This window comes from Chelonia mydas, chromosome 3, assembly GCF_015237465.2.
Source record: "Chelonia mydas isolate rCheMyd1 chromosome 3, rCheMyd1.pri.v2, whole genome shotgun sequence".
NCBI lineage: Eukaryota > Metazoa > Chordata > Testudines > Cheloniidae > Chelonia > Chelonia mydas.
In genome coordinates this window covers 160571005-160598905 of record NC_057851.1, presented here as the reverse complement: position 1 = coordinate 160598905, position 27901 = coordinate 160571005, and the positions used below count along the sequence as shown (strand labels likewise).

At 43.6% G+C, this 27901-nt stretch overlaps 1 protein-coding gene across 1 annotated transcript in view; it reads left to right on the top strand.

Annotated features, from left to right (window-relative positions):
* The window catches only part of SMYD2 (SET and MYND domain containing 2), a 43314-nt gene extending 17046 nt beyond the window's left edge, over window positions 1-26268 (top strand). Inside the window, exons 3-12 of the mRNA XM_037895728.2 lie at window positions 306-416; window positions 2217-2277; window positions 4647-4771; window positions 8311-8378; window positions 10451-10553; window positions 13661-13771; window positions 17683-17803; window positions 21294-21468; window positions 22954-23062; window positions 25762-26268. Coding sequence (XP_037751656.1) covers window positions 306-416; window positions 2217-2277; window positions 4647-4771; window positions 8311-8378; window positions 10451-10553; window positions 13661-13771; window positions 17683-17803; window positions 21294-21468; window positions 22954-23062; window positions 25762-25842 — 1065 coding nt within the window. The 3' untranslated portion in view covers window positions 25843-26268. The remainder of the gene's footprint in view (window positions 1-305; window positions 417-2216; window positions 2278-4646; window positions 4772-8310; window positions 8379-10450; window positions 10554-13660; window positions 13772-17682; window positions 17804-21293; window positions 21469-22953; window positions 23063-25761) is intronic.
* Window positions 26269-27901: the final 1633 nt, after the last annotated feature.

Here is a 27901-nt window from a genome sequence, read left to right as displayed (position 1 = left end):
ACAATAAGGATTGACGATTTAGAAACAGTGTTTCATATTTGTTTCTTTTGAGTTTATATTTTATTTCTACCAAGTAAATGAAGATAGTATGACCTTGACTCATCCTTGGCGAGCATGTTTAAATAGAAAACTGTCCCTTAAAAATTACTCAAGCTTTTGTTCTGATTTAGCAAGTGTCATTTTATTTTTCTAAAGGAAACACATGTCACTTGACCTCCAGGTTGTCGTGGGACTCGCTGCATCCTCTTTTCTCATCTCTTTATCTACTGCAGTTCTTTTTTTTTTTTTTTTTTTTAACCTTCCAGAAAGCAGATTGGCCTATGCACAAGCTGGAATGTTCTGCCATGTGTGTTTTTGGGCAGAACTGGAATCCCTCAGAGACCGTGAGACTGACCGCGAGGATTCTTGCCAAACAGGTGAGCAGAACGCAAGACTTTGAGAGGTACGTATGTGTTTTCAAAGGGGGGTGGAGGCGAGGAGCCGGAAGAGCCGGAAAAAATGAAAATTTGACCGACAGTAACTGTCCCAGCAAAGCATGCTTCATGTTAGTTTCCTGTGTACAGATTGGCTGGAGTGCTGAGTGTGAGCAGCTGAAAAAACTGACGTCTGAAATGGCTACAGCAGCATAACGTCCAGTTGGAGGCTTTGAGAGGTGTTAAGCTGATGTCTTAGTAGAACCAGTGCAGTGTGGGCTAAAGACCAAAAATTGGAGAATTTTACTAATAGGTTCACTAAATACAATGGGCCTGATTCTTTGCTCATGTATACCAATGTGACTCTGAGCACTGAAGTCAGTGGCACAGCATCAAGGCAAAAGTAGCATAAGTGAAAGGGGGATCAGACTCAGTGTTTGTGGTGAAATTGATGGATACCACATGTGGTATCTGTTGGCAAACACTGGCTTTTTAATGGCAGCCACATTTGTTAGACTTGTGTGAAACAGAACTTCCTTCAGATTTTACTGTATAGCATTGTATAGTTATAGCACTGTTCACTCTGTAAGCACCCCATAAGTCCTGATTCTCTTCTCATTCAGACAGATGCAAATAGTTACATAAGAACGGCCACACTGGGTCAGACCAATGGTCCATCTAGCCCAGTCTCCTGTCTCTGACAGTGGCCAATGCCAGCTGCTTCAGAGGGAATGAACAGAACAGGTAATTGAGTGATCCAGTTAGAATGAATGGAGTGATCCTGATGTAAAACCAGTGTTCGAGGAAGGAAAATCAGTCCCTTGGTCTTTGGAAAGAGGTTTATTTATAGGAGGATACTATGCTAGTGTGCTTGCTCTGACATTGTAGTATTAACTCCACCTGCAATATTCCTTGGAATGCAGAATTTGTGGTGATGGGAAGGGCATAGCAGAAGTGTTTGCAGGGAAGAGATGGGGCATGTAAGTTTCAAGGTTATTACACTGTGTATTTTTGCAAAGCTCTAAATTCTGTCTGCAAAAACAAATCCTCTCTGAAGCACATTTGTACGATCGAGGTCTGCATATATGACAAGGGCAACCCGGATACTGTATATAGAGAGGATTTTGATGGCCTGCTGGGAAGGTGGCCTGCATACTCCCTCTGTGCCTGTGTGTGGGGGTTTGGTTTTTTTAATTAAAGCACAGTCTAGTGGTGGTCCACAAACAAAATTAGATGTTTAATGATTAAAAGTCATTGGAATAAATTTGTGCTTGAGGGAGGGGGGAACCTACATGCCATATAAAAGCTAAATATGCAAACCGTAGTCCCTGAATCTCAGCTGCTGGGCCACCTGCAAAGCCATATATAATGGCCAAGATTACAAAGAAGTGGCCTTAGGCCAACAATAGAGCAGTGCTTTTGAACTCTGTCAACAGTGACTTTATTCACTTTCCTCAAAGCGAAGCCTGTTTCTTGCCTGCTTTGCTGCTGTTAGTCGCTTTCTGGGTATCTAGAACAAAGCAAATTACATATTTTAAAATACTCCACTGGTTCTGTATGTGCATTTGATTGGAGTTAGTTTACGCCTGCTTTGTTTGGCACAGCAATACTTTTTTTTTCTGCCTTGTAAGTTTAGTCAGTTTGACCAGATCACTGTTCATTGGCCTTTATAAAGCCTGAATACAGTGAGGGTTTTATGTTTTTGTTTTGTGGGTAAAAACATTCAATGTAAGCATTGATAGACAAAATATGTGATCGTTCTACATTTTTTTTCTTGTCATTGCAATCTTTTTCTGTTCCTAGAAAACCCACCCTGAAAGAACACAGTCAGAAAAATTGCTTGCAGTAAGAGAGTTTGAATCACGTAAGTAGAGAAGACTTGCAGGTAACAGGAGCTCTTTTCCATAGTGCATTTAGGAATTGCTTCATTACCCTTCATGAAAATCTTCTCCAAGCATCTCTGTTATAGGAAGAGGGAGTGAAAAAAAGAACCGCATTTCCAAACATTTTTGTAATGCTTTAATTTCTTTTTCTGTTGGTAGATTGGGGAAGTGAGGGTGAAAATTTAGACAGATTAATTATGTAGTGTTCATCAGATGGCTTTCCTGGCACTCTGGTGACATTTCTGAATTGTAATGTTGCAAAATTAAAATAGCTGGTGTTGTTACCAGGAGGCATAAAATCAGAGACAACACAGTTGTTTGATGGTGACAATGACTATGGGGCTAATTGCAGAATCCTCTGGACTGCACTTCCGTGTCTGTCACTGCCAATCAAATTTGACATGTTCTCTGTGATTGTGTTGAAATTCCATGTCCTGAATGCTCCAAAGTGATCTGAGGAAGGAGAGAAGGCAGTGGCTTGCTTTTATCTGGAAGGTTACCGTTTCCACCCCCACGCCCTGGAGGCAGTTAGAAATTGAGCAACTGTTAAAACTAACCAGCCTGGAATAGTCTGCATGGTGCTGCAGTGTTGCTCCCTTTCTTGGTATTGATAGTAATAAGAAGAAGCTGATGTGCACATGTCTGAGATGATGGGGCGATAGTACTGTAGGCTTACATGCCTTTCATCCTGAAGGATTCCCAACCCCTTGACAAAATGCTAGACAAATGCTGTCATTGATGGAGTGAGAAGTGGCGGTTATTTAACCAAGCCCAGCAAGACTGCCGAACAGCTTTAGTACAGGAGGTGAATGAGATTACTGCCTCAACTGGAACTGCTTGGAGGAATGGAATGGTAAAGTGTTGGCATTTGTCCAAGCTAGAGCAGCCTACATCTGAGAGGAATTTAGAGGACAAGTTGTCAAACAAGCTAGTGGTGGGAACTGGGGGGGGTGGGTGTTCATGGAGGGTTTTCTGTGTATTCTGCTGAATTTTAGCCTGCGTTAATATAAATATCTTACTCATTTGGAAGCTCAAAAGGGTTGGGGTTTGGATCAGTGGATGCTTATCCAAACTGTGGCAGGGCCCTCCTAAAGCACTGAAATGCTCTGCCACCACAATTCTGCCCTTCTCCCCGAGCAGGCTTCCTTTCTATTTCTGGCTGTCTTGGTGAGAAGCCCCTTTGCTGCCCGTTACCCACCCGCCTTTGGCATCTTCAGCAGTTGCCCCCTGCCCTCACTCTCTTCCCAGGGATGGGTGAGTGAAGAAATGGCATAGGATTCCCATTGGGAAGGCTTCATCTTTCTTTCTTGCACCTGAGCTCCCCCTAGTTCTCATCCCGAAATTGTCCCATTTCAGTGTCTCCACTATTCTGTGTCTCCCCTCATTTGTCCCCACTCTTACGTGTGTCTCTCATTTGTGCCCCTCATTTTCAGCTCTTTTTCCTGTAGTCTCTCTCTTCACTGCTGTCATATTTTTGGGAACGTAAAGGGGAATTGCAGCATTACTTGGCTTTGCAGGTGTGGCTTGGTACTCCTGCTGCTGTATAGAGTAGGGAGGAGGACAGTGGTAATAACTAGGCACTCCATTCTGCTTCTGTTGGAGTGAGAGCAAAGAGTGTCTCAGGCAGAGAAGGGACTGGGAAAATGCTCAGTCCACAGCCACCTCGAAATGTCAGATGGCTTAGCTGCCCAGGGTTTTGGTTGGAACCAAGAGTGGGACTGGGTATAAAATACCAAGACAGGACCAGACAAGTATGCCAGGACACCACTGCTGATGCCTCAGGCCTTGCAAATGGTAGAGACCTTCACTGATTGCAAGTGGTTAGGACCTCTGCTATTAGAGATCCTTTTGGATGAGGGGCAGAACAGTCTCTTCCAGTGTTATACTGGGACACTTTCAGTACTGACTAGGACACGTCTACATGGGGAAGGTCTATCATGTTGGGAAATGTTTCACTAGCAAGATATTAAATGTGGCTTAGCACCTTTTGTAGACGGGGCCAAGTAGTGTATAAGAACATATTCACAGCCATGGTTAACCCTAGGGCTAAGTTAACCATCAGCTAACATGTTTTAAACACTACTGTTCTTGTTCTCAGTAAGGGGTATTGTGTTTAATCTCTTGTTAATAAAAAAGCATCATCCAACATTTTCTAATCTCATGCATTTTCCCAGTGTATACACGTGGCCTTGGAAGGAGAAGCAATCACAACCACTTCTTGCAGTACCTCCATACAGCTGTTCCTTGGGGGTCTCCCATCCAAGTTATGACCTGTTCTGACTTAGATATGGCTGCAGTTAACCAGGAGAGAGTTCTTTGTATTGAAACAGGATGTCTTCTTTATCCACAGACCTTGATAAACTAGACAATGAAAAGAGAGAACTGATTCAGAATGACATTGCTGCGCTTCATCACTTTTATTCAAAGCACATAGCGTACCCTGACAACGCTGCCCTTGTAGTCCTCTTTGCACAAGTAAGTTGGCTAGAATAAAATCCATTTAGGTAGGTGGTATTGTGAGAATCTAGTCTTCATGAAAGAAGCAAAAGACAGCAATGAGAACAGCCTTCCTTGGATCCAAACAGAGGTGGTAATGGTAAAACGTTGCTATGGTGTTCTCTCCCAGGCACCGGTTTCTATATGTGATCCGGTAATTCATTTATCACTGCTCTGGACGGGTGGCAAGGAGGCAGAATATCATTTTGGATAACATTTTGAAATCTTAAAATGTTTAATTTCACCTCTCTCTCTTACCTTGAATTCCACATATATCCAGACTGCATGTATCTTTTGGACACAGTAATAGTTGTGATGCTCTAAGAGTGACATTTCGCCTTCGTGCCTGCACCCCCTCATCCCCCCTAAAAAAAAAAAAAAAAAAAAAAAAAGTGAATGCACATTTAAATCCAGAATTGCCAAGCATCACTCTGTCTTTCTGTCTGGACTCCCTGTTTAAGCCTCCAACAAAGGGTGCCGTGCCATCTGTGGTGGTAGGTTTTTGAGATGTGGACAACAGCCTACTATTGGACTGAGACTGCCCACTCCTTTTGTATAGGCCAGTGCCTACGGTAAGAGGTCATCGTTGCTATTCTTACCTTAATTAGCGGTTAAACTGCTGTACTTCAGGTGAAAGTTCCAGTACCATATTCCATTACTTATCCTCTAAGCCATCTGGTTTCCCATGATTCGCTTTTTGTTTTTGTTTGATTTTCTTTGGTGATTGAAAAGTTTTCTTTCTATTTTTTTTGTAAGCCTTTTCAGTTTGCCAAGTGATCTAGAAAGAGATGCATCCAAACCTCTGCTTCGATTTAAGGAATCTGACCTGTCCAGATTCTTATTGTGATTTTGAATATTTTGCTGGAAAGCAGCCAGAGCCCACAAAGATTAATTGATTTTTACTAAAACAGTAGCTTCTCCCATGCTACTCTGTTCTTGGGCAATCTTGTCAGCTCCCACTGCTTCAGCTACTTTCTGCATGCTGCTGACTCCTCATTTCCTGCTCTTGGGTACTGCAGACCCCTCTTCCCCAGCATCCCTGACATCCGCATTGCTCCCTTCTGTCCATACAAAACCCAGCTAATGAGATCAGCATCCTAGCCTGTCACCGTGTCCATGTTACGCTCTACACATTCCTCCAGGTCCATCCCCTGACACCCCTTCTTGATCACATCATGCTCAAGGGACTTGTCCCCTCCTTCTAGAGTCTGCATTACTCTGCCCCCACCTTTCTTCCCTGCTCTAGTCTCTTATCCTCTGTTGTTTCACTGATGCCAGCCTTGAACGCCATTCAAGTTTCACAAACTTCCCTTTACACATGGAACGCTCTCCCTGAATTAAACTCTAACCGACTAACCTCTTATCCTTCAAATCCCTTCTCCTGACCCATTTCTGCTATGATGCTTACAAGAAAGAGCCACCTACTGATGACTATAGGTTGAGGGTAGTTGGAGGTGCCTGACTATATGTATATATTCTTTAAAAAACACTTACAAATCAATTGGAACCATCACATTTTGTGTCTGTCACCAGCCTATGTAACCCTATGTTCTTATTGCTGTTAGCCTCATCCTCCTTCCTACCTGTTGTTTTACGTTCACCTGTTTTGTGTCTTGTTTTAAATTTGATTGTCGGCTTTTGGGGCGGGATGTTTGTACAGCACCTAGCATGATGAGGCCCCCATCCTGACTGGGACCTTTGGATACTACCACACTACAAGTAATCATCATTAGAAGTTATTTTACCATTCTGAAGGTGGTGTTGGTGAGGACTCTTTATTTAGAACCATGAATTCTGCTTATGTAGTTCATTGGTCTTTATCTGAAGGATGGTCGAGGTGGGTTGGGGGTGGGGTTTCACACTGCTTGCAAAGTACATTCCTAACTGTAGTTTGGCTGGTGGAGCATAGGCGTATGTTCCCGGTAGTTTCAGTAAAGAGGAAAGACGAGGGATTCTTTCAGGGGGCTTCATGTGCAGTTGACAATCCTACTAGTCTATACTTGATTGGCTGCACCTGGGTCTGTTGTGTCTTCATTTGTTACTTGTGAGACAACAGTTGTGTTCATTCCATTTTGGTATCACCATGGAAAGGAGAGCTTATCGATACTGGCAGGGAGACGTATAGGGGGTTAAATTTCTGTTGGCATAAATGCAGCTGTCATCAAAATGGGGACTAAACTACTTGATTGGGGTTGAGATGGATTTTAGTGACTGTGAACATATACAGGAAGTGCAGCTTTAAATGTTGTTGTTTAGTGCATATGCATTGGCACTGAGACTGTCGTAGGCCAAATCCTGAAGTTCTTACTTAGACTAAGGGCTTGTCTACATTACCGCTTAAGTCAGTAAGTTACATCACTCAGGGGTGTGAAAAAGCCAACCCCTGAGCAGTGCAAGTTACATCAACTTAAAGCGGTGTCCACACCACACAATGTCTGGCGGGAGATGCTCTTCCGCTCTGTAGCTTCCACCTCTCACGGAGGTGGAGTAATTATGCTGATGGGAGAGTGCTCTTCCGTCAGCGTAGTGGGTCTGCACCAGACGTGCTACAGAGGCACAGCTGTACTGATGCGAGCGGTAGGGTAGACTAGCCCTAAGTTCCCATTGAAGCAATGAGAGAAAAAACATGAGTAGGGATTTCAGGACATGGCTTTATGGCCTGCTTGACTCCTCTCTTTCAAGGGTATTGACAAATATCTGGCCTTATCCTGTGTCCGTGTAGTTTAATTAAACCAGTCTGCTTCTGCCCCTCCCACTATGTCTCCACTGTCATGTATTCCCAGCGTTAGCTTCTACTCTATTTTCCACAAAATTCAAGTTCTTCGTCCATTACTAATAAATAAATATTTGTACTGCAGGTGCAATTTGAGGCCTTGACCAGGTTGCACCCCACTGTGCCAGGCCCTGTGTGTCATATTCAAGGCACTGCACAGGCCCTTCACTGTCTGTCTGGTTTTGTTCACCCTCCCTTTTCTTTGTCCACATAGCTCTGTCCAGTCCTCTGTTGTTAGCATTCCTCTGGGCCAGATCCTGGTCCCATTGACATCTGTAGTTAAATTTCCATTTGAAGCAGGATTGGCCTTTTCTGTCCTCTGCCACTTCTCAACTTTGTGCCTTGTTTCACAATGTCCTCTCTGTTTGGAATAGTCTCGCTCTATACAGGCAACCAGTCCCTCCTTCTTCCAAACTCTTCTTAAGCCTCATGTCCTGTCCTTGGCTATCCAAATGCTGATGTCCTCTGTGTTGTGGTCTGATCCTACTCTGGTGCATGAGTCTTTATCCTTTACATTTAGTCTGCCTAAAAGACTGTAAACTCCTCAACATGAGGACTCTGAACACCAGTAGCTCTGTAATAAATACCGACTAAGAATAAACAGAATCGCTACCAGATTACTTCAATTTACTGCTCAGTGTGGTCCCTTATAGCCAGAGGAATATATAGTATGTAAACATGGAATATTAAACCAGAAGATTGTGATTACCAGAGATCTAAGCTAATCACTCTCTCTTTTCCTTAGGTTAATTGTAATGGCTTCACAATTGAAGATGAAGAACTGTCTCACTTGGGATCAGCAATATTTCCTGAGTAGGTTGAATTTTATTTTTTAAACAATAAATTTTTTTTTTTAAAAAAAAGCACCGATACATGTTACAGAAATGGTAAATTGAATTAACCCATGGTTATGATTCTATCTCTAATGAAATACTCCAAGATACTGGAGTTGTAGCACAGTGGCTTCAAAGAACTGTCTAGTGTACATAGAGGGACATGTATAGTACTGTGCAATGGAGTTGTGCAAACTTTTTATAATGAAGTTTCCCCTGCTTTTGTTGGAAACCCAAAAGTCAGGCCATCTTTGCCAAAGAGTTCAAGAGGGTCCACCTACCTTTTGATAAAGGTAAAGTTTCAAGTGGCTGTGAACCAGTTTATGATTTTAGACATTTTTATTTAAAAACTTAATAATTTCAGCAGAGTTACTCTTTCAGTTTGTTTTGAAGCCATGAAACTCAGGGTGTGAACCACACCTAGATTGATGTGAACCAGTGGGCTTCTAGTGATCAAAAGAAATTGAAAATAGTTGCATAGATGACTTCCCCCATAAAATCTTTCCATTTTGTTTTTAGTTTGGTGGAATCCTTAACCTGGTGCTCTCTGACCAAGTGATTAGACTTTGTTCAGTGCCATCTCCCTAGCTTTGTTCCTTTTTAAGTAGCAGATCTCCTTCATACATCCCTCCAACCTCCTCCTCCGATGTTTTAACAGTGTGATGTGTTATGTTGCCATGACAGTGAAAAATTATGTACAAACTCTGTCAGCTCTAGAAATAAATCACAGATGTTATTAAAGTGCTGTTCGTGGAATAGGAGCCTTTCTAGTGCTCAAGAGGAAGAAAGGTCCTCCCTTCAAGGGAGTTGGTATGCAAATTCCCCTCTTGCTGCTCACAATATAGCTAAGGAGATGACTATAAGCCCATATTGAAGGCATTGCTTAATCTGAGTTTTCTGGGCACATGCTTCCATCGACATCAGTGGGAGCCACAGGGTGGTGGTTGGTTGTATTACCGTAACATTTAGAGTCCCCAGCTGAAGTCCGGGTGCCATTGTGCTAAGTGCAGTTTATGTTGTACATAAACAAACAGAATAAGACAGTCCTTCCTCCAAAGAGTTTACACTCTCTAAAAAGACAAGGCAAAGGGTGAGAGACAGGCAGTGATGCTGTTATCCTATTACAGTTGGGGAACTATGGTACAGAGAGATTAAGTGACTTACCCAAGGTCACAGAGGCAATCTATGGCAGAACAGGGAATTGAACCTAGAGCTTTTGAGTGCCAATCCAGTACCTTAACCGTAAGACCATCCTTTCTGTCTGGGGGTGCTCAGCAACTCTGTGAATTAGGCCTTTTGAATTTAACAGTTATATCTTTGAGCTAAGATTTCTCCTTGATCTCTGACCAAAGATGCAATTATTATTTTGGGGGTGAGGCGTGGGGTTAAAGAAGATATTTTAGCTACTGTGTCTAATAAAACAGACAAACTGAATTTTCTCAGAGCCCAGAGTGCTGGGGGACATACTTTTCCCCAGCGATTAAGATTTTTTTGCACACTTTTTGTGTGCATAACTGAAAAATAATAATTTTTTTTTAGACTTGGGGCCTGCTTTTGCTCTCTGTGAAGTTGATAAAAGTTTTACTATTGGTCTCGGACTCCAGTGCAAACAAGTGGCTTTTTGTGTACTAAATTTCTGTCTGCATTGCTTTCAAGTATAATAATACTCAGTGTTCCTCTTCCCCAAGGGATTCCCCAGGCACTTCTCAAGCTATGAGCCTGGCTCTGGTCCCACTGAGACTTGCCATTGACTTTACAAGGCCTGCTCCCATTATACATACCACTGTAATATAGTCACCTTTGGACAGCAGCTACACACTAGCATTTGGCACGCTGCACAACAAGGGATGGAAGGACAATTTGTCTGATCCTACCCTATTCATTAGCAAGACAGTTGGTTGTAATTTTATAATAACAATACTATAGCCTTTCCTAAGGTTACCTATGTTTTTAGCTGAGACACATCTTGCAGAGCAAAGTGACTTGAGCTATTAGATGCTGAAGTGATGCTTTTTGCTTTCAGACACAAAAATTGCTCTTTTGCTTTTACAGTGTTGCACTGATGAACCATAGTTGTTGCCCAAATGTGATTGTAACCTACAAAGGGACCTTAGCTGAAGTCCGAGCTGTTCAAGAGATTGAACCTGGAGATGAGGTAAATGCATATCATGAGAGTGTAAATGCAGTGGTGTGTGGGCATGCACGTGGTAAAGTGGGAGTGGACTTGGCTTGTCAAGCATTGCTCCAGTTAAAATGGAAGCCTCTTCCTCATGTCTCTTGTCTTTCAATCAGTTCTGAAAACTCACTTTAAAAAAAAAAAAAATCAGGGGTGGGGCAAGGGGAGACAGTGTCTTTTTGGTGGTTAGAGCAGGGGAATAGGAGGCAGGGCATTGGATCTCTGCCACCAGTTCAACGGAGGAACCTGACCCCTCTGTGCCTCACTTTCTCTATCTGTAAAATGGGTGTAAGTAGCTAGCCTTGAGGCTTGAATTATTGATGTTTAGCTGATGCTTTGAGATTCCCATATGAAAAGGGTCAAATGAATGTAAACTATTATTATTACTGTAATGATTACCATTACCAATATAATACTATTGTAAGGAAGATGTGGAGATAGACAGAACAAGACCAAGTAAAAGGGGGGACTGATCACTTCTCTGCTATCCTATTTCTGTCTGGACAGAGCGATCGCATAACATGGAACTCATCCATACCAGACTGGATAAAACAGGACCATGCTGTGAAAGAATGACGTTATTTTGACCTCTATGACCCCAGGGGGGGCAAGACTGTCAATGAAGGCTGGATTGAATTTCCCCTGACTAGAACTAGGCTTTTTAGGTTGCATCCAGCCCATCTGGGTCAGTCACTGATCTTTAACAATGTGTCTTCATCAGCAAAGATCACCTATATCTGTTAAATTTATCTTGGGCAAGGTGGGGGGAGGTGCTCAACCATAATCTTGAGTGACAGCAATGGTGCATTTGCTAAATAATGATGGAGTTTGTGTAGGATTTCACTGTTAGACCCTCGATAATGGCATATGAATGATAAAGGTTAATCATGTTAAAATAAGTTTGAGGTTAATTTTGGTAGCAATTGTCTGTCTATTTATTTTATTTATTTATTTATTTATTTGCTTTGGCTTTTTATTTGTTTAAGTGTAATGAAAATAATGTGACTGAAGTCACTAAGAGGAGGAAAGCTGTTTGGGGTCAGACTGTGAACACGCCTTACTGGCGATGGGGTAAAGAGTTACTCGCCTGAGTAATGGGACAACCCAGGTGTATGATGATTCCTCATTCTGAGTAGGGGAGTTGGTCACAGTAACAGCGGCACACATTGCAAACAAAGTTTAATTAATGCACGTGAGATAATTACAAGGTGGCTATTTATTGTGACATCCTGGACATAGTATCTTTTTATAATGGACTTACTGTTTGTGGGGTTAAAATGAGAACTATAACACATCTCTTGACACCTTGACTTTTAAAGCTGGACTGTTATTTACAAGACAATTGCTGGCCCTTTGGTAGAAAATTCCCAAAACCGGAATCTTGTATCCCATAATTGGTCTTTTAACATTTAAAAAATGTGCAGTGTGTGGACAAAGTGTGTTGGAATGAATCGCTTTGCTTGTGTACAACAGTCACGTGGCCTGTGTCTCCATCTTCTGGTTCAGTGTAGCCATTGCATCAGAAAACGGTCCGTTTCCACATACAGCTCCTGCATCTTGTGTGTTTTGTGCCTGGGGAAATAAATTGAGTGCCAGCATAGAATAAAAACAAGTATAACTACTGAGTGAAATTGATTGCTGTTAAGAGAGGGTAGCAGACCAGAAAAGACTAGATCAGATTAGCACAGCATTTTAAGACTTGGTTCAACTTCCTTATTTCTCGCTTATTTTTTTGCTCTTCACTGATAACATGGTCAACTGTGCTGTGTATTTAGGATGTTTCTTAAGAGGATACCATTTTAAAACACAAAACAGTTTAGTTAGTTGCCAAGAGTTCCATTGTGCAGGGCTCAGAGGGAGAGGGTAATTAAAACTAATGAATGAGAAATGCCTGTAAAATGACCTATAATAATTTTTTTGTACTTAAAAATATCACTGCTTTACATTCTGATTTTTTTTTTTTTAAATACCCTTCCAGAACTGAAGCACTGGCTCCCTTTTGGAAGGTGGAAATCTCCCCAATAAATTAAAGCTCTGTCCTAAATTTTCCAAAGCTGCTAGTGATTCTGGGTGCCCAACTGGAGACATCGTAAAGGGACCTGATTTTCAGAAAGAGCAGAGCACCTAGCCTCTGACAGTCAGGCCCCTTGAAGGTTTCTCAAGTTGGACACCCCAAATCACTAAACACTTAGGCCCCAGTTTCTAGCCTGGCAGGAGCCCAAGATGGCACACTTAAAGCCATGACATATTTAGGTACAGAAAAGCTCTCTTGCCCCATCCAGAATCTTGCGGGTCCTGAGCCTCAGTCAGAGGGGAAATTCCACCCTTAGAAGGAGGAAGCATTTTTCTGGCAGATGGAATTAATGAAATAGCGACTGATTGATTGGAGCTGCTGAGAAGTTTTGAATGTAAGAATTAGTCCCTGGGAGGTGGGATTAGTGGACAGGTGATGTGATTGTAGGGATGTGATATGTTGTACAGCAGGGGCGGGCAAACTTTTTGGCCTGAGGGCCACATCGGGTTTCCAGAATTGTATGGAGGGCCGGTTAGGGGAGCTGTGCCTCCCCAAACAGCCAGGCGTGGCCCAGCCCCCACCTCCTATCCAACCCCTCTCCCCCCCACTTCTCGCCCCCTGACAGCTCCCCCAGGACTCCTGTCCCATCCATGACCCCCTGCTCCCTGTCCCCTGACCGCCCCGACCCCTATCCACACCCCTAGCCCCTGATCACCACCCCTAACTCCCCTGCCCTCTATCCAACTCCCCCTGCTCCCTGCCCCCTTACTGCGCTGCCTGGAGCACCGGTGGCAGGTGCCAGAGCACTGGGTCAGGCCACGGCTCTGCAACTGCGCTGCCCAGAGCGTAGCGTGGCGTGCTGAGGCTGCGGGGGAAGGGGGACAGCGGGGGAGGGATGTGGCCTGCGCGTCGTAGTTTGCCCACCTCTGTTGTACAGGTATATGGTGATCTGATTATATTAGATATTTGAAATATATGGATTGTGTGTATGTGGTGTTTATTATAAAATGTGGGTGCACTTACTTTTTTACATACTTTTTTTTTATTGATTTGGTATGGTTTTTCCCTCTAGATTTTTACCAGTTATATCGATCTGTTGTACCCTACAGAAGATAGAAATGATCGGTTAAGAGACTCCTATTTCTTCACCTGTGACTGCAGGGAATGCATTACTAAAGAAAAGGTAATATAACCAGGGTATAGAAGTATGTTCCTGATGACCTACCCACATACCAGAGGCTTTCATGCTGTTTTCTATCTGACTAATCAGATTTGGAATGTAGGGAGTGCTTTCTGTCTGAGACCTTCTCTCATTCCCTTTCTCTCCACTGTAACCATAAAGTATCATGGAATATCCTAGTAGGTACTTGCTTAAAGGTAATATGAAAACTGTTAGACCCGGGTTTTTGTACTGAGTGTCTCCACAAACGGGATGTACGGGGCATTTGGCACAGAAATCAGTTTTTTTCTGGCTTTGGTATTCTTTCCTTCCTCCCCCGCATATTGTGAAATTCTCTTGGTTCTTCCTGGCTTTCCGAAGGTATCCCAGGATGCAGCTTTACAAATATCAGACGTCTCACTGCAGTTCATGGTACCAGCGATGTACTGAATGATTGATTAATTCTGGTCTTTCTTCTGTGAACCAAGAAGTACCGCAAGGATTTCTCAGGGGGAACTTAGGGCTTGATCATGAACCCATCGGTGTCAATCCTGGCTTGCCACTGACTTCAAAGAGTGCAGTTAAAAGAGTTAATTAAAACCTAATTCTGTGCTGAATGGCTCCCACAGCCTGGTAATTGGGGATTTTCAGCAAACAAATCTCTGCTTAACTGAGTTCTTGTACTTGTGCAGCAGATCAGCTTTAATGTGACAATCCATGTGTGGCACTAACTATCAGATGGGCTAACTTTTGTATCATTTCCATGACCTTGTGTGTTACCCTTGTTATATGTAGTCTGAGAAAAAAGGCATTGTGATGGTAGCTGTAGGAACAAGGTTTCAATAAAAGCTCTTTATTAAAAAGAAATTGATCTTTGTCTTGTTAGGCAGAAAAAATAATTGATTTGTTACATACTGTAGGTTGCAGTTAACTGTACAAATTAACCAAAGACCTATATATAGATGGCTTTATTTTAGTAGGAAATATGTCACAATTACCAGGCTGACTGCCCCTCTGACCCCTCTTGATTTCTTTGAGTATACCCTCTTTCAGGTCTCTCGCCTGTAGCTCTCAGCTTTCTGAGGGTGAAATTACACAGTTCTCCCACTCAGATCAGATACTGGGCTGCAGGCCCCTGTGATCAACCATGATTATTCGGCAGGACTGACTTGTGCCCAGCACCTGCAGCTCTGTTCTCTCTAAGGCAAAAACAGTGGTAACCAGTGACCGGCGTCTCCTTAAAGCAACGTATTCAATATGACAAAAGCATTAAGAAAAAACAGGTCTTAAAACAGTAAAACAAACAATACTCATGTCTAGTTTACCAAGTATCTAACTATTTTCAACATAGGGATCCTGTAGGTCTAAGATGCTTATGGACCCCTTGTGAGGTGGGGTCTACAATCCTACACAAAAGAAAGGCAGGCAGGGGGTGAGAAGCCTGCCTGCCTGCAGACACAGTCCCACCCTACCACAGCTGTGAGAAATCTCAATTAGGGAGCGAGAAGGCCCCAGCTGGTGTAGCTAATGAGGGCAAACCCAAGTATAAAGAGGGAGGAAGAGACCAGGTAGAAGAGCTCAAGACTTCAAGGGAGTAATAACTCTCTGTTAGAGGAGCTAGTGCCTGCCTGCCTGCCTCTGAGAGACTACTTCCCTCCTGGAAGTACAAGGGAGGTAGCTGGAGATGGGAGCCTTAAGGACCAAAGGTTTTTTTTTTTTTTTTACTCCTTTATGTGATGTTTATGGACTTGGCCTCTTTTTCTTGGTGATTGGGTTTATGCCCCTGTTACCTGGTCCAGGACTGACCTAGGCTGCTTGAGCTGGGCCTTTGTACAAGGTGGTGTCAGTTGCTGCTGACACCCCTCCTGAGAGTCTCATTAGTGAAGTCTGTTCCCATAATTCACAAACCATCCTCCTCCTGCACCCCCAGACTTCCCTGAGAGAGAACGTTCTTTCAAAGCTGCTTAGTCCTTTTGATCTCCAGGTTCCCAGCCTGGCAAAATAAAACTTGCTTCTTCCTTGGAGACAGGATGTAGGATCCTTGAAACTAATCGCTTCCTCTGTTGTCTTTCAAAGGTTTGCCTGGATAGTCTTATCTGGGACCATTGTGTTGCTTTCCTGCTTGTTCTTGCTGTAGTTCCCACTGATTTTAAGCATTTCAGACATATAATAAATATTCCACAACCCCCAGTATATATTGGTTTCTCATTACTGATATGCTACCTAGTTATTCTTAGATTATTATATAGGAACTCCATGACCATCACACTCAGGTTTCTTAAAATATAGATATAGGGTGAAATCCTGCTCCTGTTGAGGTCAATGGGAGTTTTTGCCACTGGCATCAGTGGAGCAGTGATTTTGCCCATAACATTTAACAATGTACCACTCACAAAACAACCTGTCACTCTACCTCTTATGGAAATATCTACAGTCAAAAGGACATGAAAGGGAAGTATGGAATAGGATTCATTTTCCATTGAATTAAGTTTCTTGGTGAGCCTAAAGTGTCTGGGTTTTTATTATGGGAATTCAGAAAACTTGTGTCAAATAAGCAGTGAAACTTCTTATTTTGAAGTGGTTTAGTAACTGACGGTATGTCCAGTTACTACACTTTACAAATCTGTGTAAAATCAATACTGGAAAACTCTTTTGGTGTATTGACAAAGGAGGGTGATGTCAGATAAGCGGATCAAGCAAATGCAGAACAGTGGACAAAATCTGCTGTTATACCTATGCAATGGGGCCAGACTGGTTGAAATTCTGTGTCTTGTGTTACGCAGGTGAGACTAGATCATAATGGTCTGTCTGGCCTTAAGATCTGTGAAATCTCTACTGTGACTGAAAGCAGAATTTGGCTGTGTATATCTTTAATTTTAAATGATTTGGAAAGGTGAATTTAGAGAAGTTTGATTAGTTCTAGTCCTGCAAGATGCACTGCATGCACAGTAGAACCTTGCTAATCTGCACTTCGTTAGCGTGCACACTAACGATCACCTACTCACAACTGCAGTCTTCCCCCACCTCTCAAAGATCACATAGCAAAGACCGAGAGGCTTCTGACGCCAGGAGGTCACACTTTAGATTGAACTGGGGTTCACGCTAGATGCTTTTAAGAACCCAATGTCATAAGGCAGCAGTTCCGAGCTTTAGAAATTCTTGGAGAGCATCATAGCGTCTAACTGGGGACATGCTCTTAGCCTTCTTGGCGAGGCAGAGGGGCAATTAATCTTCAGGGAGCGCTTGTACTAGGTGAGGAAGCCATTGCAGAGATAACGAGAGCAAGCAATAGCTTTCTGGTTTGTAGTTGACCCCACAAACCAGCACTGTGTCTGAGAGAGCCATTTTGCCACATCATCCCCCATAGCAACTATATCCTGGCTTGTACCAGTGTAGTCTGGTACTTCTGAGGTACCTATCGTACGGTGCCCAGCACTATTCAAGAGAGAGCAGGGGGTTTTGAGTCCTGAGGCAGGGACTTGTGAGATGGAGTCAGAGGCGCTGCTGAATCGGTGCACTTTGCACCACTTGTAGCTTCCCACCAACACTGTGGAGAAAGTATCGCAGATGGATCTGAGTTGAAGACCTTATCGCAGTTGTTGCAACCAGCTGATACAAGTGACATTTATAAAACACCTTGGGATAGCTCTTGCGTTGTGGACGCAGTCATTGTCCAGGAGTTTGCAAGCTCAGAGCATTCCAGCCGAAGAAAAATTAGAGAAAATTCCAGCCGAAGAAAATTTAGAGAAATTACAGAGGAATAGTTTACTTTGTCTGTTTTCTCCCCTACAGATTTCAGTGGTTTCTTTGTGGGAGCCTAACATTCCAACCATGCCTTTTATTTTATTAATGTTATGTAGCTTTTAAACTGTGTGGATGTTCCTTTACCTGTGAGGTTTGGGATTGCATTTGTAATTCTCATGTGCTTCCTTCAGGACAAAGATAAATTGGAAATCCGCAAACTGAGTGAACCTCCATCAGCAGAAACTGTCCAAGACATGATCAAATATGCCCGAAATGTGATTGAGGAATTCAGGAGAGCCAAACACTACAAATATATCCTTTGCCTTGCCTTTCTCTTGCCCCTGATGGCTTGTTTTGCAAGTTTTAAATCTTTTTGATATCCTGAGGATCACTCCTTTTAAACCTCCCTACCTCCCACAATGCACTTCTGAAGGCAGTTAGAAACTAGACAGTGTTGTTCTCCTCTTTGTTTGTGAAGAGAGAGTTTTCTCTGAAGTGGATGCGTGCGTGTATGAGAGGGATTGTCAGAACATTGTGTTGCTGCCTTCTCTTTACAAAATGTGGTGTTATGCTGAAGAATGTGTTTGTTTCCCTTTAAGCTGAAAATGTTTCCTGTTGTGAGTCAGGTACGTTTTAACAGGTAGAAAATATTCAAGTAGATCCACCACATCCCAGAGCTAGATGGCGTTTTGGCCAATCTGTGTTTGTGCAGAAGCCCATACTTTTGAAGACATAATGGGTAGAAAAATAAAGAACTGAGTCAACAGCAGGATGATTTAAAAACCCTTAAAATGTCAACGCAGTTAGGAAGGTTAGTGATATTATTTACAGAGAGTCTGGACTTACTGTCCTGAAGTGAAGGACCAGTCCAGTGGACCTCAGTGGCTGTGGCCCTTAGCCAAGCCATACAGGCTAATTGCTCACCGCCAGAAGTTTCCTTCTGTTGGCATCCAGGCCAAGTCTATGTTGGTTGCTTTTTTAAAGTGTTACATCTGACCTAGCCTCAGCCCAGAGTGCACTCAATAGACTTTCACCCCTTTATACTAGATCTGGATTTGGCCCTCTGGCTGCATTTGCCCTGATTTGACATGTGACAATTTAGCCCTTGAGAATATCTGGGGACTTGACACCAGAATCAGTGGATGGGGAGGTAGTAGGGGCCGGTGGTTGATGTTAAAGGGTCTCCCTAGCTGAACTCAGCGATGTCAAGGGCCATGAAGATTTAATGATAGAATAGTCTTGATTTTAAACGTTGGAAGGAGTGGCTACGAGGCCTTAATCAGGGGGTCTCTCTGTTCTTGTGCAACACTGGGGGTTGCAGCACCTCTGCAAAGCAGCAGCTGCAAGCACCTGTAAAAATAAAACTGAGCTGAGCGTCCCACCCTGCATGCTGAGCCTGGTTTTGCAGCAGAGGCGATAGGTGTGGCCCACAGAAAACTGTTTCCACTGATGATTACATTGTAAACTCTTCAGGGCAGGAATTGTGTCTTCATATGTGTTGCACAGAACCACTCCCTGGTCGTGACTGGGATCTGCGTTTGCTAGTGCAAAATAAGCATGGAATAGAGCCATGGAGGAAAACCCTTCAAAAGGCTTTTAAAACTAGATGGGGTTTGTTTGTATTTTTAATCTTAAAAACAAAAAGCTTGCTGGAGCAGTTTAACCATCCACCTGACATCCTGGGTGAGAGAGGAGCACAGAGCAGACCCAAACGTAAGATCATAGAATATCGGGGTTGGAAGAGACCTCAGGAAGTCATCTAGTCCAACCCCCTGCTCAAAGCAGGACCAACCCCAACTAAATCATCCCAGCCAGGGCTTTGTCAAGCCTGACCTTAAAAACCTCAAAGGAAGGAGATTCCACCACCTCCCTAGGTAACGCATTCCAGTGTTTCACCCCCTCCTAGTGAAAAAGTTTTTCCTTATATCCAACCTAAACCTCCCCCGCTGCAACTTGAGACCATTACTCCTTGTTCTGTCATCTGCTACCACTGAGAACAGTCTAGATCCATCCTCTTTGGAACCCCCTTTCAGGTAGTTGAAAGCAGCTATCAAATCCCCTCATTCTTCTCTTCTGCAGACTAAATAATCCCAGTTCCCTCAGCCTCTCCTCATAAGTCATGTGTTCCAGTCCCCTAATCTTTTTGTTGCCCTCCGCTGGATGCTTTCCAATTTTTCCACATCCTTCTTGTAGTGTGGGGCCCAAAACTGGACACAGTACTCCAGATGTGGCCTCACCAATGTCGAAGAGGGATGTGATCATTCCCCTCTATATCTGCTGGCAGTGCCCCTACTTACACACCCCAAAATGCCGTTAGCCTTCTTTGCAACAAGGACACACTGTTGACTCATATCCAGCTTCTCGTCCACTGTAACCCCTAGGTCCCTTTCTGCAGAACTGCTGCCTAGCCATTCGGTCCCTAGATCATCTAATGGTACACTAAGAGTGGAATTTTCTACAACTGTTGCAGAATTGCCCATGTACAAATTCCCCATCCCTGCATCAAGGCTGAGAAAAGGTTTGGGACACACGGCATGGGGGACTACAAACTGCATCTGGCCACAGGGGCATATAGTTACACCTCCTATTTCAACATCTCTCCCATAAGTGCTTTCACATCCTCTACATAACATTTTTCATGGCACTGCTCTACAGTGAGTGACAGAAGTTATTTCTTCTTCTGCCTCTAGAAGACTCACCATTTCACAAAGAGCCCGTGCTACTTCTGGACCCTTCTCCATGGCAACACACAGGTATTCCTGTTGAAGTGGATAACAGCAACTGAAGAAGCAGTGGTCTCAATTTCACGATTAGATGAACACCAAGGATTTGGGGTTGAGTGCCACTCTGTCCCTAAACCACCCAGCACTTGTGATTGCAGACATCTAGAGTGAAGCCTTGGCCTCACTGACGTCAATGGTAAAACTCCCATTGACTTTAGTGGAGCCAGGATTTCATCCGTAGACCTTATTTTTAACGATAGTTGGTGGGAACTATTTTGGCACTGCACAGGTTTTTCATTGACGTGTGACATGAAAGCCTCTATTCTGTAGAGAGGCAGTGTGGTCTAGTGGACTGAGCATACCCCAGGAACTCCAGTGTTCTAATCCTGGCTCGTGCTGCATCACCTTTCCGTGCTCCGGCTCATCCAAGGAGTAAGACAGTACTTGTCTCCTTCCCGGGGCGTTGTGAGGATTAGTGTTTGCAGAGCACTTTGAAGAGCTCTGGAATTGCACACACATTTCTCTCTTGCACACACTCTTCTGAGCATTCCAAGAGTAATTTTTAAAGGAAACAGTTTAAATTCCATAATCTACAAATGTTATACAAGACCACCCCTCATGCTCCACCTCACTATTCAGTGGTATTTACCTGTCATTTCTGGTCTTCCCTCAATTTTATAGTAAGTACATGGGGAATTCTGCAACAGTTGTGGAAAATTCCACTCTTCACTAGCCTCTGCCGCCACGCTGCACTGCACCGCCCCCCCACCCACAAAGTACACGAGCACTGGTGCAAGAAAACCACTCAGGACTTAAAGCTGGGTTTGCAGGTCTGACAATTAAGGGGTGGGGGGGGGGGGGGAACATGCAAACTGAGCACACTTGATCTGGAGTTGCTGAGACCAGGAACCCCTTGATGCCATTTTTTAATAGTCCCATTTTCAAAGAGCTGTACTCAAAGAAAAGCTTCTCAAAACCATTCTTTGCTGGACAACCATAAGGTGGGTATCCTCAAGACGTATAACACAGGTATGTAGTTGGAAACCACTCATGTAATGTGTTCCTTGACTCCACTGTACCCCCTAGTGAATTACTGGAGGTTTGTGAGCTTAGTCTGGACAAGATGGGCTCCGTGTTTGAAGACAGTAATGTTTATATGCTGCATATGATGTATCAGGCCATGGGAGTCTGTCTGTACATGCAAGACTGGGATGGTGCATTGCGCTATGGGGAAAAAATTATCAAACCATACAGGTAAATTTAAGAGCTTTTATTTTTAATTATATAATGCAGTAAGTTGAACACATGTTTAAACGAAACATACGGGCAGGCATCACTAATCTGATTGCACGTTGTATAGAGATGCACTGTACAGTAGTGAATGTTCATGGCCTGTTTAGAAGGAGATGCAGGACCAGATTGTCAGCGTTTACGTGATCAGAATAGGGCCAGGGTATTAACAATACTTGGCTTTTTGCAAATTCCTGCCACAGAATTGCAGGACCTGTTTACACTCCCAGCTGTGTTTCCTTATATTGGTGCCTGTACTAATCTTGCCTAGTTAATGAAACATGTGGTCATCTCTAATATTGTATTGATAGTTTGCCTAAGAGTAGTTTTTTAATCTTACCCCTGTCTGAATACTGTAGCTAATATCCTGGCCCTTGCATGTTAGTAGAGATTCCAGTCGTCCTGTTGGTTCATTTCATTCATCACCCCCTGTGGTAAATGGCTACAACAAGGCTCTTTTCCCATTGAATGGACTGGGCAGCAGAGGGAGCTTGAACTCTGCTTCTCCTGATTCCCAGACTGAGCTTGTCAAGTCCTTGATGTTCTTGGCGTCTGAGCCTGAGAGAATGTGCAAACTCCGGGCTCTTGCATCGGGACAGGGTAGCGCAGCCCAGCCCAGCCCAGCCCAGCTAGAGCCACCCAGATGTTACCTTTGAGAGGAAAACAAAGAATCTCCCTTGTTTGATTTCTTTTCTGGGCCATGCTTCCCTAGTTTGTTACAGATAGTACATTATGCATGGGACTGACCCTGCCACAGGTCTCCCCAGGAAATTCTCATCGAAAGGTGTAATTTGCTCTCCAGCTGAGGGAGTGCAAGTGAACCTTTCCCTTTGGATGCCAGTGTAAAGTCATAGATCAGCTGGCAGGGAGCTGCGATTGTGCTGGCTCTCTCTCTTTCTCCCCGGGGGCTGAATAGTGTTTATCATCCTTGTGACTTGCCCAGCTTCCACTGGCTCAGAGACTGGCATTCCAGGTCAGCGGCTGAACCCAGCTCCTGCAGTTTAGTTTGCTGCAACTGTAGAGCTGCATTCCAAATACGGGTTCTGTACACCCCCTCCGTCACCCACGTACACGCAATGCTGACTGCGTGCCTTTGGAATACAAAGAATCCTTGGTGCTTAGGAGTGGGGGTGGCTCTGGGAATTGGTAATGATACAGAGCTTTTTCACCCTTTTTGTTGGCCAGATTAAATCCAGTGACTGCAAGTCACTGCCACCTGATGGCTGTTCAGAGGCCTGGGGTGGGTGAAATGAACGTTGTGGTCTCAGTCCAATTCTCAGTTGTGTCCACATCCCACAAACAATAGATACTAACTCATGGCAGCCACAGCAGAGAGTGCAAGGATTGAATGGGCAGCTTCTCACACCTAGAGCCAGGGAGAGGGGTTGTGGGGAAATACTGTGGAAATTTTTTTGCAGGATCTGATTAAGCCAAGTTTTTCTTTCGCAGTAAGCATTATCCTTTATACTCTCTGAACGTTGCCTCCATGTGGCTGAAGTTAGGGAGGCTTTATATGGGACTTGAAAACAGAACTGCTGGAGTTACCGCTCTGAAAAAGGTATTTCCACCCTTACCCAGTAACTGTAACAATTTTAGCTAGGCATGTGATTGTTGAAGTGTTACCATTTCTTAACCAATGAATGACTTGCTAGAAAACTTATCATGGCTTGTATTGATTTACTTGATTTTCATCCTTTCCTTAATTCATTGTGTGTTTGTTATAAAGATGCAATGCAACTGCTGTTACATCATTTCACTGTCTGTTATGCAAAGCAGGTCTTTCCTGATCTTTTCACAATTAACTTTAATACTGCAGAATCAAAATAGTACAGTATGTGTGTCATGTTCCCTGCCTATTCCCTTCATTGAGTCAGAGTTCCACTTCAGCTAGAGAAGTAACTGTGGGTGCAGTTGCATTTCATTTACATCCTTGTTGAATGAGCTATGTATCTTCCTTCCACCCACCCCCCCAGTCCTGGCCCCTGAAGCATTACACGCTATTTCTGTGGTTCATATATTGTTGAGTTGTTCAAAAACTGAACACGTTTCTGGCTCTCACTCATTCTGGAAATAGGACACAGGCAGATTAATTTTCATTAGGTGGGTTGAATTTTTAATGCATATGATAGATTATAGTGTGCTGTGATAGCAAACCCCTGACATTTTACTTTGATTCCTCTCCTCCCATTATTAATCTGTACTGTGTTTCATGATCCTTTCTTTCCCCCTGTTGTTTTTGGCTGAGTACTCTCTCTTTGATACAAGTAAATACCTTTTTGGTTTCCTTAACCTCTTTTTGTTTTTGTTACTTTGGTCTGGAATTCCCTGATTTTTGTAGAGGTTTATTTTTAGGTAAGACAGACTTGAGCTGGTATTAAAGGAGACCTCCAGCCTACAAGAGCCTGCATAAATTACATATTTTAAATGTATTTTTTAAACAATTTAATGTTGGTCAGAATACAAACAGTGCAGGAAAATCTGTTGGCAGTCAGTTTCCCAACATAAATATCTTTTTCTAAAGACTTATTTCCAAAAATAGCCTACAGGAACACTTGAACAAACTGGCAAAAGCATCCCAGATAGTGGTGCTGCATCTTGAGGCTTATTAGAAAACAAACCAATTATCTTTTCACGTCTCTTTGGAAATAGCTCGGACAGGATCTTTAGATTTCATCCTTTGAGTGAGATGGGAAAGCACAGGTCGTTGGTGCTATTCAGGTGGAAGTTTAAATCTTCTAAAGCCAAAACCAGTAGGGGATAATCCTAGTAAATATTCCCTTGGTAAAATGGGTTCTAAGATGTTGTGGGTTCTTACTCCATGGTCTCTCAGGCCATGCACAGTGTACCTAGCCATTTGATAGCATTGTCACCAGCCTGGTGAAGAACCGGGAGCCCGCAGTCAAAGTTAGTCAGCAGGCACTCATCAAGGATATGCGACAGTCTGAAGTTGACCACATCGTGGGTCGTTACAGAAATGCCATTTGAAGAGATTGGCCGCACAATTACCCAGTCCTGTGCAAAACCAGTTCAGGAATGACCACAGGTGCCTTGGTCAAAACCGGGTGGGCAGGTGGTTGGTTCAGTGACAAGAGCGTGATTAATGACAGTCAGCACTGCCCATGTGTTATGCCAAGCAGATTCCACAGTCATGTCCTGTGGTGGCATAAGTGACCAGAAAGGGCATCTATAAGACGTGCAAAGAGTTGAAGGTGGTTGGAGAGGTCTGAGGCAAGTTGCTGTTCTCACTGATCTTGGCCAGGAGCCCCCCACAGTGAATATGAGATGGTGGTATGTTACTAAGTATTGGCAGCTATGGCAACAGAGTTGCACGTAAAGTCCCAGTAACAATGCGCATAGCTTTTAAGTTTTACATCAAGCAGCCTTCTGAAACAAGCAACACCAGACAGGAGCACAGTACTCTACTGTTGAATAGCAGAGGACAAGGGCTGATGTTCTAAGCGTCTGGGCGCTCACACCCCAGGTTGAGCTGGCCAGTTTTCTGAGCAAGTTGTTCCAAGGGTTAACTTTGGCTGATGTCTTCTTCAAGTGGTTGTGGTACATCAATGACCTATCCAGTGTCATGCTAAGGTAAACAGGGTTTGGGTTGCACTGCAGGCGTTGGCCATTTAAGAAAATATTTAACTCATGGCATGGGCTTGCATTATGCAGATAAAATGTGATTGAAACTGGAAGACCTTGGCTGCAGGTGTCAGACTACAGGTATAGGAGAGGAGCTGAGCTCATTGCTCTGGAACAGCTGTCAAAATATTCCCTATTCCAGCAGTTCTCAAAGTGGGTCACAACCCTGTTTTAATGGGGTCTCCAGGGCTGGCATGGTGGGGCTCAGGCTTTGCCCCCCTCCCACACCATCCAGGGTGGCAGGGCTCAGGCTACAGTACCCCTACCTGGGGTCATGTAGTAATTTTTGTTGTCAGAAGGGGGTGGCAGAGCAATGAAGTTTAAGAACCTCTGCCCTACTCTCTTCCCTAGCTTGCAGCTTTCTATCTTAGAGTTGGCAGCATTTCCAGGGGTGCTGTATGTACATAGTTTTGAAAAATGCTTTGAGCCTTCAGAATGAAAAGTGCAGTATGAATGTAAAACTTATTCTATCAAATGAAATTCATACTGTTTCCTATGGAATAGATGACTTTAAAGGGATAAGAGCAAGAGGTGTCACTGTTCCACACTCCTGAGGAGATAACTTCTAGCCTAATGCTAACTATGAATCAATTATATGAATATTTTTTCCTTTCACAGGCAATTGCTATTATGGAAGTAGCACATGGGAAAGATCATCCATACATTTCAGAGATCAAAAACGAATTCAAGGACCACTGAGCCTTTGAATCGATGCAGTCCCTCTACCTTTATTTAAAAGCCTTGCTAGCAAACCTACAAGAGTGCTTTGAAAATTGCTGTCCTATGAAAGCACTTCTGTAATATAAGTGGCATGACAAACGTGCACTTGGGCCTTGTATCTTGCATTCTCTAAGGCTTATGCAAAACATCTTGAGCCTTTGCAAATTCTCAAATGCTTTTTTAAAAAAGGAAATGTCATGGTTTCACACAGCTCATGCCTCCGACAGCACATGTGCAGAAGACCAATTTTTTTCCCTCTACAAAGTTGAATGTATTAGCTGTGGAAAGTAAATAAAAGTGGTACATTGTCATGGCCCTACTTGTTTGCTTCGTGCATGCCCTAATTTTGTGACAAACATTTTTACTCTGTAGAATTAAATATTGAAAGCAGCTGCTTTTCCTATATCCACTGTGTCCTGTACTTTTTTTTTTAGGAGTTTGAAAATGTCTCTTCCTAGCAATTTTATTCCATTTAAAAAACATTGAGCTTGACAACCCTGGCTCAGTGGATCGGTGCTGAATTGTAGGCTCTCACCCCAATCTTACTTCAACTCAGAGCGTCTGTAGGCACAGTAACAGCTTCTACAGAGATAGCACATGTAGGCCTTTGTCTACGCAGGGGCATATGCTGGAGTGCACCCTCTGTCACAGGTGTTAACCTAGCATGGGCCAGTTCCATGGGTTTGGAGGGTGATGATGTTGGATTCTCCTTCACGCTGAACCCACAAGGGAAGGTGCCATAAATTGCTGCTATTATCCCTTAGCTATTTTGGAACCCTGGCTTCACAGGGTTCCATAGACAGTCTTAGGCTGGGGAGGGCCTAGCTGCAGGGGGCCTAGAGCAGGGACACTGGCTGGGGGTAAGGTGAGCTTGCCTTGTTAGAGAGAAGCCCTTTTGCGTCCACAGGGAGCTGCCGCCAGAACATCCCTGGCTGCTAGATGCTGAGTTGGAGACCAACTTGCTCCCCCTACCCCACCTCCAGAAGAATCCAAAAGAAACTCAAACTGAAACACAGGGTTTGTTTTTTAATGAGGATGGATGGGGGGGGGGGGGGGCGGGTTGGTTGGTCAGTCATCTCTCAGAATCCAGGGTTCTCCCTCTCCCTCTTAGTTACACACTTAAAGTCAATCAGGTATGGAGTTAAATTATATAAACATACTGTACCATTGTTACAGCTTGCAAAGCAGGCATGAGAAATCTGAGATGGTAATTATTTTGTAGCCGCACACCACCTACCCAGTCTGCTGCCTTAGTTTCCCCTCAGTTCCAGGGCTGATTGCCTGCCTTCATTCTCCACCCTGTGTAAGCAGGCTTGTTTCTCCAGTCCAGGAAGGACTAACCACACCAAGTTTTTCAAGTCCTTTCTGAAAGTCTACATGACAAAATTAAGTCTACCTAAATTAATCAGCTTACAACCACTGCAGCAATTAAAATTGCTTTTGCATGCCCACATTACACTCCATGTGTCAGTGGTGCATGTCCTCACCAGGAGCAGTTGCACTGATTTAACTGCTGATGTAAGCAACACAGCGGCTGAGGCTACATCGACCTCAGTGCTACACTGAGACTACGTCGACCTAAGAGGTGGAGTTAAGCCAGGGTAGCAAGCGAGTTATAGCAGTAGGAGCTACGTTTTAGTGTAGATGCTTACAGTTAAGTCGATGTAAGCTGCCTTCATTGACAGAAAAATCCACAAAGTGATGCACACAAGGCAGGATGACACTCTACCTCCCCTCTCCACTGTTCTTGACTCTGAGCATGAGAAGATTACACTAATCCAGTGTGACCACTTCCAACAACTGCTACACTACCTCTCTTTGATAGGGCTTTCCTACCATAACTAGAATGATGATGACAACCACTACCAATGTTTATAATCCTACCCCAAGCAGTGGATGTCAGAATTTTCTACTCTTCTTCCTTCCCTAAGGCCTTTGGTGTGCCAACCTAAGAAACATTGGAGGTGCTCAAATACTGCACTGAAGGGTGCAAGTTTAAAACCTTAAGCTAGACAGGAAGGGAAACAAGTGAATTTCC